The sequence below is a fragment of the Neovison vison genome, chromosome 5 (genome assembly GCF_020171115.1).
Source record: "Neovison vison isolate M4711 chromosome 5, ASM_NN_V1, whole genome shotgun sequence".
Lineage (NCBI taxonomy): Eukaryota > Metazoa > Chordata > Mammalia > Carnivora > Mustelidae > Neogale > Neogale vison.
Genome location: NC_058095.1, coordinates 89,014,197 through 89,032,811, shown reverse-complemented (window position 1 = coordinate 89,032,811; position 18,615 = coordinate 89,014,197). Strand labels below are relative to the sequence as shown.

At 34.9% G+C, this 18,615-nt stretch overlaps 1 protein-coding gene across 1 annotated transcript in view; it reads left to right on the top strand.

Annotated features, from left to right (window-relative positions):
• The window catches only part of LOC122907411 (phospholipid-transporting ATPase IB-like), a 341,403-nt gene that overhangs the window by 216,170 nt on the left and 106,618 nt on the right, over positions 1 to 18,615 (top strand). Inside the window, exons 27-30 of the mRNA XM_044250287.1 lie at positions 1,745 to 1,855; positions 6,241 to 6,315; positions 12,469 to 12,591; positions 17,346 to 17,424. Coding sequence (XP_044106222.1) covers positions 1,745 to 1,855; positions 6,241 to 6,315; positions 12,469 to 12,591; positions 17,346 to 17,424 — 388 coding nt within the window. The remainder of the gene's footprint in view (positions 1 to 1,744; positions 1,856 to 6,240; positions 6,316 to 12,468; positions 12,592 to 17,345; positions 17,425 to 18,615) is intronic.

Genomic DNA, 18,615 nt, shown 5'->3' with positions numbered 1-18,615 from the left:
GAGTTCCAGAGGACGGGAATACAAATGGCGGCCCCTGGTCTCTTGCCTGGAGGAGCTGAGAGCCCGGGGCCCTGCTCCCCAGTGCGCCCTCAGAGAACAGCTCCCAGTAACTCCCGTCTGCCTAACCTCCGGCCGCACTTCGAGCTCACCGAGCCTGCGGCTGGTTCAAGGCAACACCGAGCTGCGAGCTTACTTTCGGCTCTGTCTCTGTAGCCGGCTTTCCCATTCCAATATCAGCAAGCTCTGCGACACTCAGACACCCCCGATCCTTCTGTGACCCTGCGGGACCGGAGGCCACGGCGACCCCGTGTGGGCTTTGCCCGGGTTTAGCCTCTGGAGCGATGTCCCTCAGTGGAACAGACTTTTAAAAGTCCTGATTTTGTGCTCCATTGCTCCGCTGCTTGCCGGGAGCTGGCCCCTCCCCCCGGGGTCTATCTTCCCGTCGCTTTGGATTCACTTCTCCGCCAGTCCTACCTTTCAGAAAGTGGTTGTTTTTCTGTTTCTAGAATTGCTGTTCTTCTTCTCTTCGATCTGCCGATGGATTTGCAGGTGTTTATAATCTTTAGATAAGCTCTCTAGCTGATCTCCTGCTAGCTGAAGTAGTCTCAGCCTGCTACTTCTCCGCCATCTTGACTCCTCCCCTAGCACTACCTTTTATGATTAAGCATCTTCTTCCCCATCGTGCTCTCTCATGATCCAAAATCTTAAATGCTCTTTTTTAAAAAAAGTTTAAAGTTTTTTATACATACCAACTTGTGCCACTTTGAAGTAAGTATTTAATTCCAGGAGTCATTAAATGACAGAATTACTTCATTTTGTGGAATAACTCTCCTGAATAGTCATTTATTCAAAAAAATATCCACTGAGCTAATACCATATTCTAGGCATGTTTCCAGGTGTTTAAGACTCATCAGTAAATTAAACAATGAGACCTACTCTCACAGAGTTTGCATTGTAGAAAATAAAAATATACAGTAATGCCTGTTGTTTGTTAGAAGGTAATCACTGCTCTGAAAGTGTATATGAATATGAGGGTAAGGATGCTCACCAACACTGCAGAGCCTGCATATAATCTTCATTTTTAATTTTAACTTTTTATTTATTATATGACCTGGGGAACTGATTCCTGTAAGACTTTCTTACTTACACCTGATCACACACATTTAAAAAAAAAAAAAGAGTGATTTAACCCAAGTTCTTGTTTCTAATAAGATGTTCCATTACTATGATTAAAGGTCTGATGTATATCAGATTAAAAGCCTTGCACACTCCAAGTGAAAATCCAAGAAACATTCACTGGGCAAAAAATATGGTGTTTGTCCTTTCTCAAAGACAATCTGAGGGTTTTGAAGGGGCTGGGGGTGGGAGGTCGGGGTACCAGGTGGTGGGTATTATAGAGGGCACGGATTGCATGGAGCACTGGGTATGGTACAAAAATAATGAATACTGTTATGCTGAAAATAAAAAATAAATTTAAAAAATAAATTTAAAAAATATGGTGTTAAAATATTTTTTTTAGTGATAAAGTAGGTTAAGTTTATAAAGCTTTAAAAAAATTTCTGTACAGAGAACTGCCATGTCAGGTTGCCTGCAAAATTGGTTTCATCTGCTTCCTTCTTTGTTGTATTTTCTCGAGCGGGAACTCTGAGGTGTGAAATGCTGAGAAAATGACATTTTGTGGGTTTTGTCACTAAATGATAGATTCATTTGAACTTGCACCGACTATTGTTTCCTTTTTTTTTAGTTTAGCTACTTGGAGAAGCTTCTGCTGGTTCATGGAGCTTGGAATCATTTTCGAGTAACAAAGTGTATATTGTATTGTTTCTACAAAAATGTAGTGTTATACGTTATTGAGGTAAGAAAAGAGATACACTTTCTTTCACGGAAAAGTTATGTCTTTCTTTCACACCAAGCTTGGTACGTTAGGGTTTTGGGTTTTTTTCCCCCATATTTGTATCACCTAAATTACCATTGCATAATTCTGTGTTAGGTTTTCACTTAGAGTTATTCAGTAAATTTGAATCTCCTATCATCCTGACTTTAAAAATACCCATATAAATGTTTATTTTAGCTATGGAAACACATTTTAAATATTTTGTTATGAAATAATTATAGATTCATAGGATATAAAAATATATTTAGGAGGTCCTGCAAAACATTCACCCAATTTTCCCCAAAGAACACTTTGAATAACTCCTGGACAGTATCAAATATCAAATATTGGGATATAATCAACAGAGCTTATTCATATTTCACCAGCTTTACACATACTTGTATATGTAATTCTGTATACTTTTATCCACTTGTAGATTGATGCAAACACCAAAGAAATCAAGGCAGAGGACTATTTCCCTCCCCAACCCTCCCCCAATGATATAAACCAGTTCCTACACCACAAGGATCCCCTTCATACTACCCCTTTATATTCACATCCATCCCTAGCCCCTGACAGTGACTAATCTGTTTTGTATCCTTATAATTTTGTTCTTTCAAGAATGTTATAAAGATGTAATCATGTAGTATATAACCTTTTGAGACTGAGTTTTTTCAGTCAGTATAATTCCCTTTAGACTGATACAAGTTGTTCCCTGTATCATTTGTACTTTTACCATAACATTTATCATCCACCTATTGAAGAGCATTTGTGTGCAGGTTTTGTACAAACATAAGTTTCCATTTATTCAGGACAAATGTCCAGAGTACAATTTCTGGATCATATGGTAAATGCGTGTTTAGTTTTAAAAGAAACTATCTTGATGATTTCCCTTCTTATGTGTGGAGTTAGTTTGATTTGTTGTTGATTCTCCAGTTCTTTAAGGTGTAGAGACAGCTGTTGTGTTCTAGATTTTTCAATTTTTTTGAGGGAGGCTTGGATGGCTATGTATTTTCCCCTTAGGACCGCCTTTGCCGTATCCCACAGGTTTTGGACCGAAGTGTCTTCATTCTCATTGGTTTCCATGAATTGTTTCAGTTCTTCTTTAATCTCCTGGTTGATCCAAGCATTCTTAAGCAAGGTGGTCTTTAGCTTCCAGGTGTTTGAGTTCCTTCTGAACTTTTCCTTGTGATTGAGCTCCAGTTTCAAAGCACTGTGATCTGAGAATATGCAGGGAATAATCTTAGTCTTTTGGTATCGGTTGAGTCCTGATTTGTGACCCAGTATGTATGTGGTCTAAACAGGAAACAGCATGTGTTGGAGAGGATGTGGAGAAAGGGGAACCCTCTTAAACTGTTGGTGGGAATGCAAGTTGGTGCAGCCTCTTTGGAGAACTGTGTGGAGATTCCTCAAGAAATTAAAAATAGAGCTTCCCTATGACCCTGCAATTTCACTCTTGGGTATTTACCCCAAAGATACAGATGTCGTGAAAAGAAGGGCCATCTGTACCCCAATGTTTATAGCAGCAATGGCCACAGTCGCCAGACTATGGAAAGAACCAAGATGCCCTTCAACGAATGAATGGATAAGGAAGATGTGGTCCATATACACTATGGAGTATTATGCCTCCATCAGAAAGGATGAATACCCAACTTTCATAGCAACATGGACGGGACTGGAAGAGATTATGCTGAGTGAAATAAGTCAAGCAGAGAGAGTCAATTATCATATGGTTTCACTTATTTGTGGAGCATAACAAATATCATGGAGGACAAGGGGTGTTAGAGAGGAGAAGGGAGTTGGGGTAAATTGGATAGGGAGGTGAACCATGAAAGACTGTGGACTCTGAAAAACAATCTGAGGGGTTTGAAGTGGCGGGGGGTAGGAGGTTGGGGTACCAGGTGGTGGGTATTATAGAGGGCACAGATTGCATGGAGCACTGGGTGTGGTGAAAAAATAATGAATACTGTTTTTCTAAAAATAAATGAATTGAAAAAAAAAAGAAACTATCAACTATTTTCCAAACTGACTTTACCATTTTTAGTTCCCGCCAGCAAAGCGTCTGTTAACTTATTTCTCTGGATCTTTAGCAGCACTTGATTTTATAACTATTTTTTTTTTTAGCCATACTGATAGATGGGTAGTGATATGTCACTGTGGTTTTAAATTGCATATCCATCAATGATGCTGAACATCTTCTCATGTACTTATTTGCTATCTTAATATCTTCTTCAGTGAAACGTGTTTTCATATTTTTTGTCCAGTTTCTAATTGAACTGCTTTTTTGCTCTTAAGTTGTGAGAGTTCACATATTTTTGATATTAGTCCTCTGGCAGAAAAGTAGTTTGCAAATATTTTCTTTCAGGCTGTATCATGTTGTTTTGTCATCTTAAAAGAGTCTTTACACTATAGTAAGGAGATGAGGTCAGTAATCGAACACCTCCTTGGAAAATTATACCAATCATTCAAAGAAGAATTAACACCAGTCTTCCTCAAACTCTTCTAAAAAGTTACAGAGAAAGTAACGCTTACAAACTCATGTCAAAGAGGGATATCCTCTAAATCCATCCATGTTGTTGCAAATGATGGGATCTCATACTTTTTTATGGTTGAGCAACATCTCATTGGATATGTATATCTATCACATCTTCTTTATCCATTCATCTAATGATGAACACTTGGGTTGCTTCCACCTTTTTCCTGTTGTGAGTAATCCTGCAGTAAATATAGAGGGGCATAGATCTTAGGAGTTCTTTCTTTGGCTGGGCCAGTTACAATTGTTACTAGCTGCAGATGCTACAATTTGCTGAAGCAATAGACAAAATCATTCTGAACCTTTATAACTCAATATCATGCTTTACTGAAGCAATGCATTATTGGACAATGAGATCTAAATATTTCATTAAAATTATTTCTTGATACAGAAAGAACAGTAACAAAGAATAAAATAAAAATTCTAAAATAAACTTTTGGGATTTCATCAAAATCAAAAGCTTTTGCACAGCAAAGGAAACAGTTAACAAAACCAAAAGACAACTGACAGAATGGGAGAAGATATTTGCAAACGACATATCAGATAAAGGACTAGTGTCCAAAATCTATAAAGAACTTAACAAACTCAACACCCAAAGAACAAATAATCCAATCAAGAAATGGGCAGAGGACATGAACAGACACTTCTGCAAAGAAGACATCCAGATGGCCAACAGACATATGAAAAAGTGCTCCATATCACTCGGCATCAGGGAAATACAAATCAAAACCACAATGAGATATCACCTCACACCAGTCAGAATGGCTAAAATCAACAAGTCAGGAAATGACAGATGCTGGCGAGGATGCGGAGAAAGGGGAACCCTCCTACACTGTTGGTGGGAATGCAAGCTGGTGCAACCACTCTGGAAAACAGCATGGAGGTTCCTCAAAATGTTGAAAATAGAACTGCCCTATGACCCAGCAATTGCACTACTGGGAATTTACCCTAAAGATACAAACGTAGTGATCCAAAGGGGCACGTGCACCCGAATGTTTATAGCAGCAATGTCCACAATAGCCAAACTATGGAAAGAACCTAGATGTCCATCAACAGATGAATGGATCAAGAAGATGTGGTATATATACACAATGGAATACTATGCAGCCATCAAAAGAAACGAAATCTTGCCATTTGCGACAACATGGATGGAACTAGAGCGTATCATGCTTAGCGAAATAAGTCAAGCGGAGAAAGACAACTATCATATGATCTCCCTGATATGAGGAAGTGGTGATGCAACATGGGGGCTTAAGTGGGTAGGAGAAGAATCCATGAAACAAGATGGGATAGGGAGGGAGACAAACCATAAGTGACTCTTAATCTCACGAAACAAACTGTGGGTTGCTGGGGGGAGGGGGGTTGGGAGAAGGGGGGTAGGGTTATGGACATTGGGGAGGGTATGTGCTTTTGGGTAAATTGGAAGGGGAGATGAACCATGAGAGACTATGGACTCTGAAAAACAATCTGAGGGGTTTGAAGTGGCGGGGGGGTGGGAGGTTGGGGTACCAGGTGGTAGGTATTGTGGAGGGCACGGCTTGCATGGAGCACTGGTGTGGTGAAAAAATAATGAATACTGTTTTTCTGAAAATAAATAAATTGGAAAAAAAAATAAAAATAAATAAATAAATAAATAAATAAAAATTAAAAAAAAAATTCTAAAATAAATGGACTGGCTTTCTGTTAGGCTCACTCAAGCTTGATTTTACTTATAATTTGGTAAAATCCCATTTAATGACAAAAAAAGAATGATAAAGTATCTTAAGTACTACAATGAATGGAAACATTTAGGTCAATATTGATATAAAACTTCTTGAACATTTTTCTCTTTCAGCTTTGGTTTGCCTTTGTTAACGGATTTTCTGGGCAGATTATATTTGAACATTGGTGCATAAGCTTGTACAATGTGGTAAGCATTCCCCATCTCTATCTGAGAGCATGCTGTTTATGTCTGGGAAGTGTATCTAAGTCAATCATCTGCACACAACAGGCAGCACAAACTCATCTTTAGAGCTTTGTTGCTGCAACACATCTTGCAGAATCCCATACTTGGCACACATCGTTTCAATCATAAGAGATCATTCTGTAGCAACTACATTAAATTTCTGTGCAATGCATTTTGGTAATACAGCCAAAACCTCCTTACTATATGCCTGTACAATGTGTTTAGGCTTTTAAGCCAAGTAGTTATTATTGAACTCTACCTCTCTCTCTCTCCCTCTCTCTCTCTCTCTCTCTATATATATATATATATATATATACATACATATATATATGTATATATATATTACACTTAATTAATATTTATTTGTATCTTTATATGTGGGTGTGTGTTTATAGTATAATTCCCTGGCCTTTTAAACCTCCTGGTAGAAAATTTGTCCTTTGGTAAATATTTCACCCTATGTTTGTAAGAAATGATGAATTTTGATATGAAGTCCTATAATAATAAACAATTTTCTGAAACTAACAATCCCATACCATTACTTAACTCATTTAAAATTTAAAAACTAGAAATAAACAGTATGGTTAAATGGTCTTTTTATTCACCTTTGAATTTTTGTTTTATTTTTCTTGTTTATTATTCTACTTTAGAGGTTAGGGATAACTAGCATAAAAATTAGATTCCCAAGATGTATATCAGGACCTTTCTTTGCTGCTGTATGTATGCATTATCATAGCATATTACCATCTGACACTCTGTGCCTTAATCCCTAAAATTCTGTCTTTTAGGGGCTTAAATTCTGAAACAGCATAGGCAAAATTCATTGAGTGTCCAATAATACAGAAATGTCTAGTGCTATGAATAGTTGTGTACATGTCAATTCTAGACATATTTGGCTAGAGCACTACATCAGTGGACTTAACTCATACACATATTTGTCTCTACCAGGCTTTTGGTTGCAGATGACAATATTCATTTTTTTTAAAGTTTCAGTACAGACTGGGATGGCAGAGTCTTTGTGTGAGAAAATTCACTATGAATGCATAGGCCACAGAGATTGGTCAATGAAATTATTTTTAAAATAAGCAGTAAATGAGGGCTATAGTGGGAAACAAAATTATGGACATTTTAGGATAATATATGACTTATTAATATCCATTGACTTATTAAATATTATCTCATTACATATATATTTTATGGATGGGAAAAAGATGAAGTCTAGGACATTTCAAATAGTTACAGGCAATAAGAGAGCCAGATTCCTTATTTAATAACTAAATTTAAATAGGTTGTCATACTGTTTCTGGAGGTCATATATCATTTCTGCCTCTGGCCATACATGACTAAACTGCTATAAGGAATTACCTTCCTACAAGAAATAACCTAAGTGTCAACCAAAATATATAAAACAATTATTTTCAAGCATTAAACAACAGGCTTCTCATGGCTGTTATCCTTGAGAAAAGGACTATTTCCAAGCCATGGTGCAGGAAGATGGACCCCCCCCCAAAAAAAAACCCCAGGTGTCGTAATGATTGAAGACACAAAGGTTGGAGCTCAGTGAGCCCAGGTAGCTAGAAGGTCAAAAAGGGAACTATACTGAGAGAGACAGAAAGAAGGACTCTGAAGATCTGTAGAGAGCCCTCTTGAGTCTTTGGTTGTGGTTTGTGTATCAATGAGAAAAATCTACCCAAAGCTAGGGAAAGAACTACCAGAAAGCAGTAAGATGAATTCTTAGAGCTAAATCAGGGCTAGGAATAACTTGTTACACATGATATTGGGAAAACTTAAGTTACATTTTTAAAAATAAAGATAAATTAGACCTATAATAAACACTATTCTAGGCCCATAATAATACAACTTAAAAGCAACCTTAAAAATAATCAAACTAATTGCAAGTTACTTACCTACAAATTGGAACACAGGCAAACAATATTTTTTTTAAAAGATTTTTATTTATTTATTTTGACAGACAGAAATCACAAGTAGGCAGAGAGGCAGGCAGAGAGAGAAGGAGGGGAAGCAGGCTCCCCGTGGAGCAGAGAGCCCGACGCGGGGCTCGATCCCAGGACCCCGGGATCATGACCTGAGCCGAAGGCAGAGGCTTTAACCCACTGAGCCACCCAGGTGCCCCCAGGCAAACAATATTTAAAGAGATGAGACGTCCTTTAACCGATGAATGGATAAAGAAGATGTGGTTTGTATATACAATGGAATATTATTCAGCCATCAGAAAGGATGAATACCCACTATTTGCATGGACATGGATAGAACTGGAGGGGATTATGCTAAGTGAAATAAGTCAAGCAGAGAAAGACAATTATCATATGGCTTCATTCATAGGTGGAATATAAGAAACAGTATAGAGGATCATAGGGGAAGAGAGGGCAAACCGAATGGGAAGAAATCAGAGGGGAGACAAACCACAAAAGACGCTGGAGTCCAAGAAACAGACTGAGGGTTACAGAGGGGAAAGGGATGGGGGAACGGGGTAACTTAGTGATGGATATTAAGGAGGGCATGTGTGGTGATGAGCACTGTGTGTTATATACAACTAATGAATCATTGAACCCCACATCAAAAACTAATGATGTACTATATGTTGGCTAACTGAACATAATAAAAAAATTCAAAAAATTAAAAATAAATAAATCTTAAAAAAGAAAAAAAAGAGAGACTTAGGGGGCTCCAAAGCCACGGAAAACAATATATACAAGTAAACTAAAAATAAGGAATTGAAAAAAAATTTAAGTACTCAACACAAAATTTGAAGTAGTGCATCCAATAAAAGATAATGGTCATGCAAAGAAATAGGAGAATAAGATCCATAATGTGAAAAATAAGGCAATGAGAACAGATACAAAAAGTATGAAGTTGTTAGAATTAATAGATAAGAACTTAAAACAGGTATTTTAAAACATGTGCCAGAATATAAAGGAAGAAATGAACATAATGAGGAGAAAAACAGAAGATAATAGAAATGAACCAAATAGAACCTTATGATAAAAAATACAAATAGAAATAAGTCAAGCAGAGAGAGTCAATTATCATATGGTTTCACTTATTTGTGGAGCATAACAAATAGCATGGAGGACAAGGGGCGTTAGAGAGGAGTAGGGAATTTGGGTAAATTGGAAGGGGCAGTGAACCATGAGAGACTATGGACTCTGAAAAACAATCTAGGGGTTTGAAGTGGTGGGGGGGGTGGGAGGTTGGGGTACCAGGTGGTGGGTATTATAGAGGGCACGGCTTGCATGGAGCACTGGGTGTGGTTAAAAAATAATGAATAATGTTTTTCTGAAAATAAATAAATTGAAAAAAAAATACAAATAGAAAATGGACATTTTGCTGGATAGGATTAAGAGCAAATTAGAAACTTCAGAAATAGGATCAATAAATATGCAGACATAGCAATTACAGAAGCACAGAGAGAAAAATTAGAAAAACACAAATGTTCTCCATAACCAAATTGTTGAAAATCAGTGACGAAGAGAATAATCTTTAAATCAACCAGATAAATACTACATATAGAAAATAAATGCATATAGAAAACCATGCATGGCAGAAAACAATGGAATATCTTTAAAGATCTGAAAGAAAAAAGAAATCCACTAACCTAAAATTCTATATGCAACAAAAATGTCTTCTGAAAATAAACCAAATAAAAGAAGATTTATCACCAGAAGACCTATAATAAATGTTGAGGGAAGCTCTTCAAACAAAAGAAAAAGTATACTACGATGAAATTTGGGTCTATCCCAAGAAAGAAAGAAAAAAAAATGTTAATTATGTGGGTATTAATAAAAGACTTACCCTTTTCCCCTCATTTTCAGTTATGATGACAGATAACTGTTTAAAGCAAAATTAATAATGTATTCATTAATTTAGAATAAAAATATATAATAACTATAGCACAAAGAATAGGAGGAATTTGGGAGTGTACTGTTATTTGAATTTGTGATACATTGTGTATGTATAGTGTAAACCTTAACAACTGAAACCACCAAAAATTATGGCTAATGAACCAATAATGATGATAAAATCTTACTGTTCAATTACTTCAAAAGAAGTCAGTAAATAAGGTAAAGAGGAAGACTAAATTCAATAACAACAACAACAACAAAAGGTGATTTAAATCCAACCATATTTATAATTACACTGAAATGCAAGTGGTCTAAATATTCTAATTAAAAGGCAAATATTGTCAGATTGGATTAACAAAATCAAAACCTATTTTGGGGACACCTGGGTGGCTCAGTTGTTAAGCGTCTGCCTTTGGCTCGGGTCATGATCCCAGGGTCCTGGGATCCAACCCCGCATTAGGCTCCCTGTCAGTGGAAAGCCTGCTTCTCCCTCTCCCACTCCTTTTTCTTGTGTTCCCTTTCTCACTGTGAGTCTCTTTGTCAAATAGATAAGTAAAATTTTTAAAAAGCCTACTTCAAATATAAAGACACAGATCGGTAAAAAGAAAAAGGATGAGAAAATGTTTACGATGTAAACAATAATTTTTTAAAAAGCCAAAGGGGCTATATTAACAACAGAATAAAAGCCTTCAGAAATGGCTAGTGATGAATATGAATATTTCTTAACTATAGTGTTAACTTATAAATAACACATTAGAATCCTAATATGTAAGAATAACATAGCTCATTAGAAAGTAATTAAAAATGAAGCAGATACTGATATAATTAAATGGCAAGTTAAGTAAATTAACTCTAACATTCAGAGACTTAATCTCTCCTTAATGGATAGGGTCTGGGTACCCTAGCCAACCTATCACCTCCACGAACCCTGGCACCCCAGTCTATACCGGCACCAGCCGTTGGCTTCTGATGAACACTAAGAAAGTGCTTCCGTGAAAAACCTACAGCTAACATCATACCTAATGGCAAAGTCTGTTCCCCTAAGATGAAGAACAAGAGAAGAATGTATGTTCTTACCACTTCTATTCAACACCATCCATACGTAGGTCCTAGCCAGTGTAATAAGACCAAAAAAAAAAAAAAAAAAAAAAAAAAAAAAAGGATTGACAACAATGCTTGCTTTAGTTGCTGCTAACATTCTGTATAAAATTCTAGAAAAAATTCTAGAAAATCTACATAAGGTCATATATTGTGTTAGATTGTTATAATAAAGGTCCCCCAATTTGTTCATGCCCTTCTGTATCCACACATTTTGGTGTACCCACTCACACTGACTCTGGGTTTGGCCCTGTGACTGGTTTAGCCAATAAGACAACAGCAGACACAAGAAGCTCAGAGACGTGAAAAATGCTCACTGAAGCTTGTACCATCTTGTTGCTTTTTGTGAAGAATCCCTGGTTAAACAGAAACAAAATGGAGCAGAAATATGTCACTTCTATCTTCCTGCTATTTTCCTCTCTTCTCCTTTTTTAACTTCTTACCTCACCATTTTTTTCTTTTATTATTATACCTACTACTATAAGGTTCCCTCCTTGACAAGGTCCAGAACTTTTTAAAGGATCATATATTTTTAATTTAATATGGTTGCTAGCATAATGATTGTTAATAAAATATTTGAAGAGTAGATGAATAGGAAACATCCCTTTGGTTCTGATAATAATTATCAAGATAAAGAATTTTTGTGTATTTTTTAAATCTAACATTCACAACACTATTCAGTAACTATTATGTGCCAAGATCTGGCAAGTGAACTAACTTATAAAACAACTGGTTCTTATGAGGGATACAGATGTCATTAGTGGTAGATATATTTGTCAATATTATGCCTTTATTTAAATACCTAGATATTCAATTTATTTTTATGCTCATTAAACAATAATAAATTTATTCATTTTAATGCTCATAAAGCAACATTTACAGTTTCAAATCAATCAGAAAAAGTCATGATTTGTTAAATGTGTTGGAATTCATACACTTCATTAATATCTTCTTCGCAAATAATTTTTATTTTTAAATAGCTTAAGACTTACCAGAAGATACAAAAGCAGTTCTGTATCTCCTTCAACCAGTTTCCCCCATAATGATAGCTTAATAGTTGTAATATATTATGAAAGTCAGGAAATTGACATTGCTACAATATTAACTCAGTTACAGACTAAAAGTTCTTTTTAACAAATCCTTGTTTTCTATGCAGCTTTTCACTTCATTACCACCTTTTTCTCTGGGGATCTTTGAACAGTGTTGCAGTCAGAAAAGCCTGCTTGCATTTCCACAGCTCTACAAGATTTCTCAGGCAGGGAATACTTTCAACACAAAGGTAAACAGAAGATTTATTGCAGGACTTTCATCTCAACTTAACACCAACATTGCCTTTGGTCTTTTCCTTTTCTGATGCTTAAAAAAATAATTTACAAAGCAAGGGATGCAGCCCTGTGCAATCATTTACCTCCTAGTTTAGTTTAACCAGGGAATTGAGGTTTAAATAACAGTATGTGGGAAGACAAACCTTAAGAAAAAGAAACAAGGCACCTCATATGGTCCCACAAATTGTGTGCTGAGCAGCTTCAGGAGGCATGCTGTGTGCAGTGGGTCAGTCCTGGCAAATACTTTTGTCTTTTTAGATAATACAAATGATTCCTTTGGTATGATTTCTTCCTGGGATCATGAGTTGAGATTTAACAGGGGAATTAAACGGATTTTACAGGCCATAAGAGTAAACCTGATTGCATCTCAATCATTATTAGTGAAGATTTAAAAAATACAGACATCTGCAAGTATCTTCTCAAATTAGTGTTTTTGTTTTCTTTGGGTAAGTACCCAGTAGTGCCATACTAGAGCATATGATAATTATATTTTTAACTTTTTGAGAAACTTCCATACTGTTTTCAATAGTGGGTGCAGCAATTTACATTCCTACCAATAGTACACAAGGGTTCCTTTTCCTCTACATTCTCCCAACATTTGCTATTTTTCGTATTTTTTTTATTTTAACCATTTTGACAGGTATAAATTGATATCTCATTGTGGTTTTCATTTATATTTCCATGATGATAGTGATGTTGTGCATCTTTTGATGTGTCAGTTAATCATCTGTTATATCTTCTTTGAAAAAATGTCTATTCAGGCCATCTCTCCATTTTAAGTCACATTATTTTTTTGTGGGTTTTTTTTTGGTGTTGATTTGTGTAAAGTCTTTATATATTTTGCATATTAATACCTATGCACTTGTATTTATTGCAGCATTGTCTGCAATAGCCAAAATATGGAAGCACCCCAAGTGTTCATCAATAGATGAATGGATAAAGATGTAATAGATCTATATATCTACACACACACACACACACACACACACACACACACTGCAATATTACTCAGCCAGAAAAAGAATGAAATCTTGTCATTTGCAAAAACATGGATGGACCTAGAGGATATAATGCTAAGTGAAATAAGTTAGAAAAAGACAAATACCATATGATTTCACTCATACGTGGAATTTAAGAAACAATAAGTGAACAACAATGCAAAAAGAGCAAAGAAGTAGACTCTTATATACAGAGAACAAACTGGTGGTTACCAGGTGAGAGTTAGGTAGGAGGATGGGTGAAATAAAGAGAATTAGGAGTACACTGATCATGATGAGCACTGAATAATGTTTAGAATTATTGCATCATTATATTGTACACCTGAAACTAATATAACACCGTATGTTAATTGTACTTCAGTAAAAAAATATAGACACCTGGAAAAAACATGGGTCTTTTAAATGTATTGCTTCGTGGCTCAAAATATAGTCTATCTTATAAATATTTCAACTTGAACAGAATGATTAAATTAGGTCAAGTTCATATTCAAACTTCTACATTCTTATTTTCTGTTCATTATTCTATCAATTATGGAAAGGAACTAAAATCTCCAACTGAATGTATAGATTCATCTCTATCCCTTTGAAATTCTGTCAGTTTTGCATCATGTATTTTGAGGTACTCTTAAGAGGTATATCAATGTTTAGGATTATTATATTGTCTTGATTGATCCCTTTTTCATTAAGAAATTGTCTGTTTTCTTCTTTGATCTGAAATCTACTGTCTAGCATGTCTAGCATGACCACTTCAGCTTTTTTTAATGTTTCTATTTTTCCATCCTTATACTTACATAACCTTATAACCTTATAACAGCCTTATAACTCGTGTCTTCATATTTAAAGTATGTTTCTTACAGGCGGTTTGTAGTCTTGCTTTGTTATCCATTCTGATAATATCTGCCTTTATATTGAGTGTTTAAAGCATTTATATTTAATGTGTTTATTGATATGTTTTGTGTAAAGTTACCATCTTTCTAAATATTTTCCATTTTTCCCAATTATAATTTCTTTGCTTGTTTCCTGTTGTTCTGAGTTCTTTTGGATTAATTTTTGTGAGTTCCATTTCATCTCCTTGTTGGCTTTTTAGTTTTAATTAATTCTTTCTTTCTTTCTTTTTTTAAGAATTTGCTTTAGGCTTTATACCATACATCCTTAGGCTAATATAATCTGTCTTCAAGTGATATACTAATTCACACACAGTATAAAAAACTTAATACTATACTGTCATTTCTTTCCTTCTGACATTTGGTCTATTGTCATACATGTTACTTTTACATATATTAAAAACCCCGTACCATATTCATATTTGTGTTTGAACAATTATTTTTTAAAGTGATTTAAATAGCAAAAGAAATAACTTAGGGGTTTTTATTCCCCCAAAAGATTTTTATTATTTATTTGTCAGGGAGACTGAGCAAGCAAGGGGAACAGCAGTCAGAGAAAGAATCAGGCTCCCCGATGAGGGACTTGGTCCGAAACCTGGGATCATGACCTGAGCCAAAGGCAGATGCTTAACCAATTGAGCTACCCAGGCATCCCAGCAAGAGAAACACTTAAATCTTTACCCATATATTTATTATTTCCAGTGATCTTCTGTCCTTCATGTAGATTCACATTATTATTTATTGTAATTTTATTTCTGCCTGAAGGACTTCCTTTAAAATTTATTGTAGTGTAAATCTGCTGATGATGAACTCTTTCAGCTTTTATATATATCTCAAAAAAATCTTCATTTTACCTTTAGTTTTAAAACTTATTTTTGCTTGGCACAAAATTCTAGGTTGATAGTTTATTTCTTTGGTAATTTCTATTGTCTTCTTGCATGGTTTTTTTTTGATTTTTTAAAAAATTTATTTGTTTGACAGACAGAGATCACAAGTAGGTGGAAAGGCAGGCCGAGAGAAAGGGGGCTCCCTGCCGAGCAGAGAGCCTGATATGGGGCTTGATCCCAGGCCCTGGGATCATGACCTTAGCCGAAGGCAGAGGCTTTAACCCACTGAGCCACCCAGGGGCCCCTTCTTGCATTGTTTTAATGTGGAATTACTGTTATCTTCATCTTTATGACTTTACTGTGTCTTTTTTGATCTGGCTCCTTTGAAGAGCTTTTTCTTAATTACCAGTAAACATAGGAGTGCATATATCTGTTTCAATTAGTGTTTTTGTTTTGTAAATACCCAGTAGTAGAATTACTAAATTATATGGTATTTCTATGTTTAATTTTTTGAGAAACCTCCATACTGTTTTCTACAGTGGCTGAATCACTTTGCATTGCCACCAACAGTGCACAAGAGTTCCTTTTTCTTCACATCCTCTTAAACACTTGTTCTTTGTGTTTTTGATTTTAGCCATTCCGATAGATATAAAGTTATATTGCTATATTGATTTGCATTTACATGATGATGAGTGATATTGAGCATCTTTTAATGTGTAAGTTGGCCATCTGTCTTTAGAAAAATGTCTTCTCATTTTTAATCAGATTATTTGTTTTTTTTGGTGTTGAATTGTAGAAGTTTTTATATGTATTTTGGATATTTACCCCTTATTGGATGTATCATTTGCAAATATTTTCTCCTTTTTTGTTTTTTTGTTTAGTTGTTAGCTTCCTTTGCTGTGTACAGAAACCTTTTATTCGATATTACCATGACTATTCTTGAGTTTTGTTCTGGAAAAATTTAATCCTTGTGGATCTGCATCTTAATATTTATTAGGAAGGACAGGAGTTGTGCTAAGTACAAGGATAATTTTTCTCCAGTACTGAGACAAAAACTTCAATGTATTTTACCCAATGTTCCATGAGTCTTGAGGTTTTCCAATTTGGCATTAACTGTGCTTTTAAACCAGTTTCTTACATTCTTTCCTAAAAACAGCTTTGCTCCAGGAAATTTAGGTCACAGGACCAAATATGTTTTTCCACATTTTTTTCTTCTTTAGTCCTTTATTGGTGAGTCTTCCTGGCAAGCATGAAAATAACTGATATATTTTTAACCAAAAGAAGTTCAACCATCTAACCCCAAGGTGTACGCTTGTCTGACTCTAGAGATCTTATATTATTAAGATTTCTTCTAATAAAATTGTATGTGGTACATTAAAATTTATTCTGACCAGAGTCTAGGTGGAGATGTAAAGGTTCAGAGTGTATCATATGAAATAAGGTATGAAATTATTTAAAATACTACAGCCTAAGTATTAAAAATATTTTTATTTCTTTTAAAAATTACTTCTGGTTCTTTTTCATTAGATAATTTAGGACTTTATAATTTTTTATTTTTTTAAAAGATTTTATTTATTTATTTGACAGACTGAGATCACAAGTAGGCAGAGAGGCAGGCAGAGAGAAGAGGAAGCAGGCTTCCTTCTGAGCAAAGAGCCGGACGTGGGGCTCCATCCCAGGATGCTGGGATCATGACCTGAGCTGAAGGCAGAGGCTTTAACCCACTGAGCCACCCAGGCACCCCAGGACTTTATAGTTTTTTAAAACAAATATCCTATATTTGAGTTCCATACATTTACATTTAACTTTTCTTTTCAAATAATATCTCATACATTCCCAGTCATTTCTTTTAGAAGTAAAAGAAATGGAATTTTTCCATCTTTAGGAAAATATTTTGGCTTTATAACTGTTTTAAACTGTAAGCATATTTTATAATATCGCATGTTTTTAGATTTAGACCAGTGTACTAGCATAACTTTCTTGCCTTGCTTTCTTTTAGGTGTTTTGGTTTCAATGCTTAAATGCTTTGATCCATTCCTTCATTCTCTTCTGGATGCCCATGAAAATGCTGGAGCATGGTAATGGCTTCATTGTTTCATATATTCAACAAAGAGTATGTTTTTCTCACTGGGGCCAATATTCTGTGTTGTGTGTATGTGTGTTTATATGTATGTCTCCACCGAAAGATCTTAAGGCAAAAAAAAATGGGATTTAAAAATATTTACCTATATGTAATATTATAATTACATTTACATACATTTACATTTAACAATAATAAATAATAATATATTACATATTATTACATATAATAAATTATAATTTATTATATAAATAATAATAAATAATAAATTGCCATTTAACAATTGATCTTTAGAACACATTTTCCTGGTCTTTGACATAAATAAATTAAATATTAGTGCTTTTATTGTTATATATAAATATATAATATATAAATAATAATAAATAAATATTATATAATAAATTATAACTTATATAAATAATAATAATAAATAATAAATTTACATTTAACAATTGATCTTTAGAACACATTTTCCTGGTCTTTGACATATATAAATTGAAAATTGGTGCTTTTATTGTTAATTTGTAATAAGTATTTGAGTCAGCAGGTCTGATAGAAAGCTCAACACCTTCTATAAGTTTGAAACTTATGTCTGTTTCTTGTTTCACTTCCCAAACTTCACATTTCAATTTAGACTATAACACAAGTTCAATATACTTTATTATTGGACCAAGTCTCTTTTCTATCCACCAAGAGGATCTAACAATTTTAAATATTTATGCCCCCAATATGGGAGCAGTCAATTACATAAGAAAACTGTTAATCAAGATAAAGAGTCATATTGATATGAATACATTAATAGTATGAGATCTTAACATGCCTCTCTCAGCAATAGACAGATCATCCAAGCAGAAAATCAATAAAGAAACAAAAGCATTGACTGACACATTGGACCAGATGGACCCCATAGATAAATACAGAGCATTCCACCCTAACACAACAGAATACTCATTCTTCTCAACTGCACATGGAACCTTCTCAAGAATAGACCACATACGGGGTCACAAATCAGGACTCAACCGATACCAAAAGACTGAGATTATTCCCTGCATATTTCCAGACCACAATGCTTTGAAACTGGAGCTCAATCACAAGAAAAAGTTTGGAAGGAACTCAAATACCTGGAAGTTAAAGACCACCTTGCTTAAGAATACTTGGATCAACCAGGAGATCAAAGAAGAACTGAAAC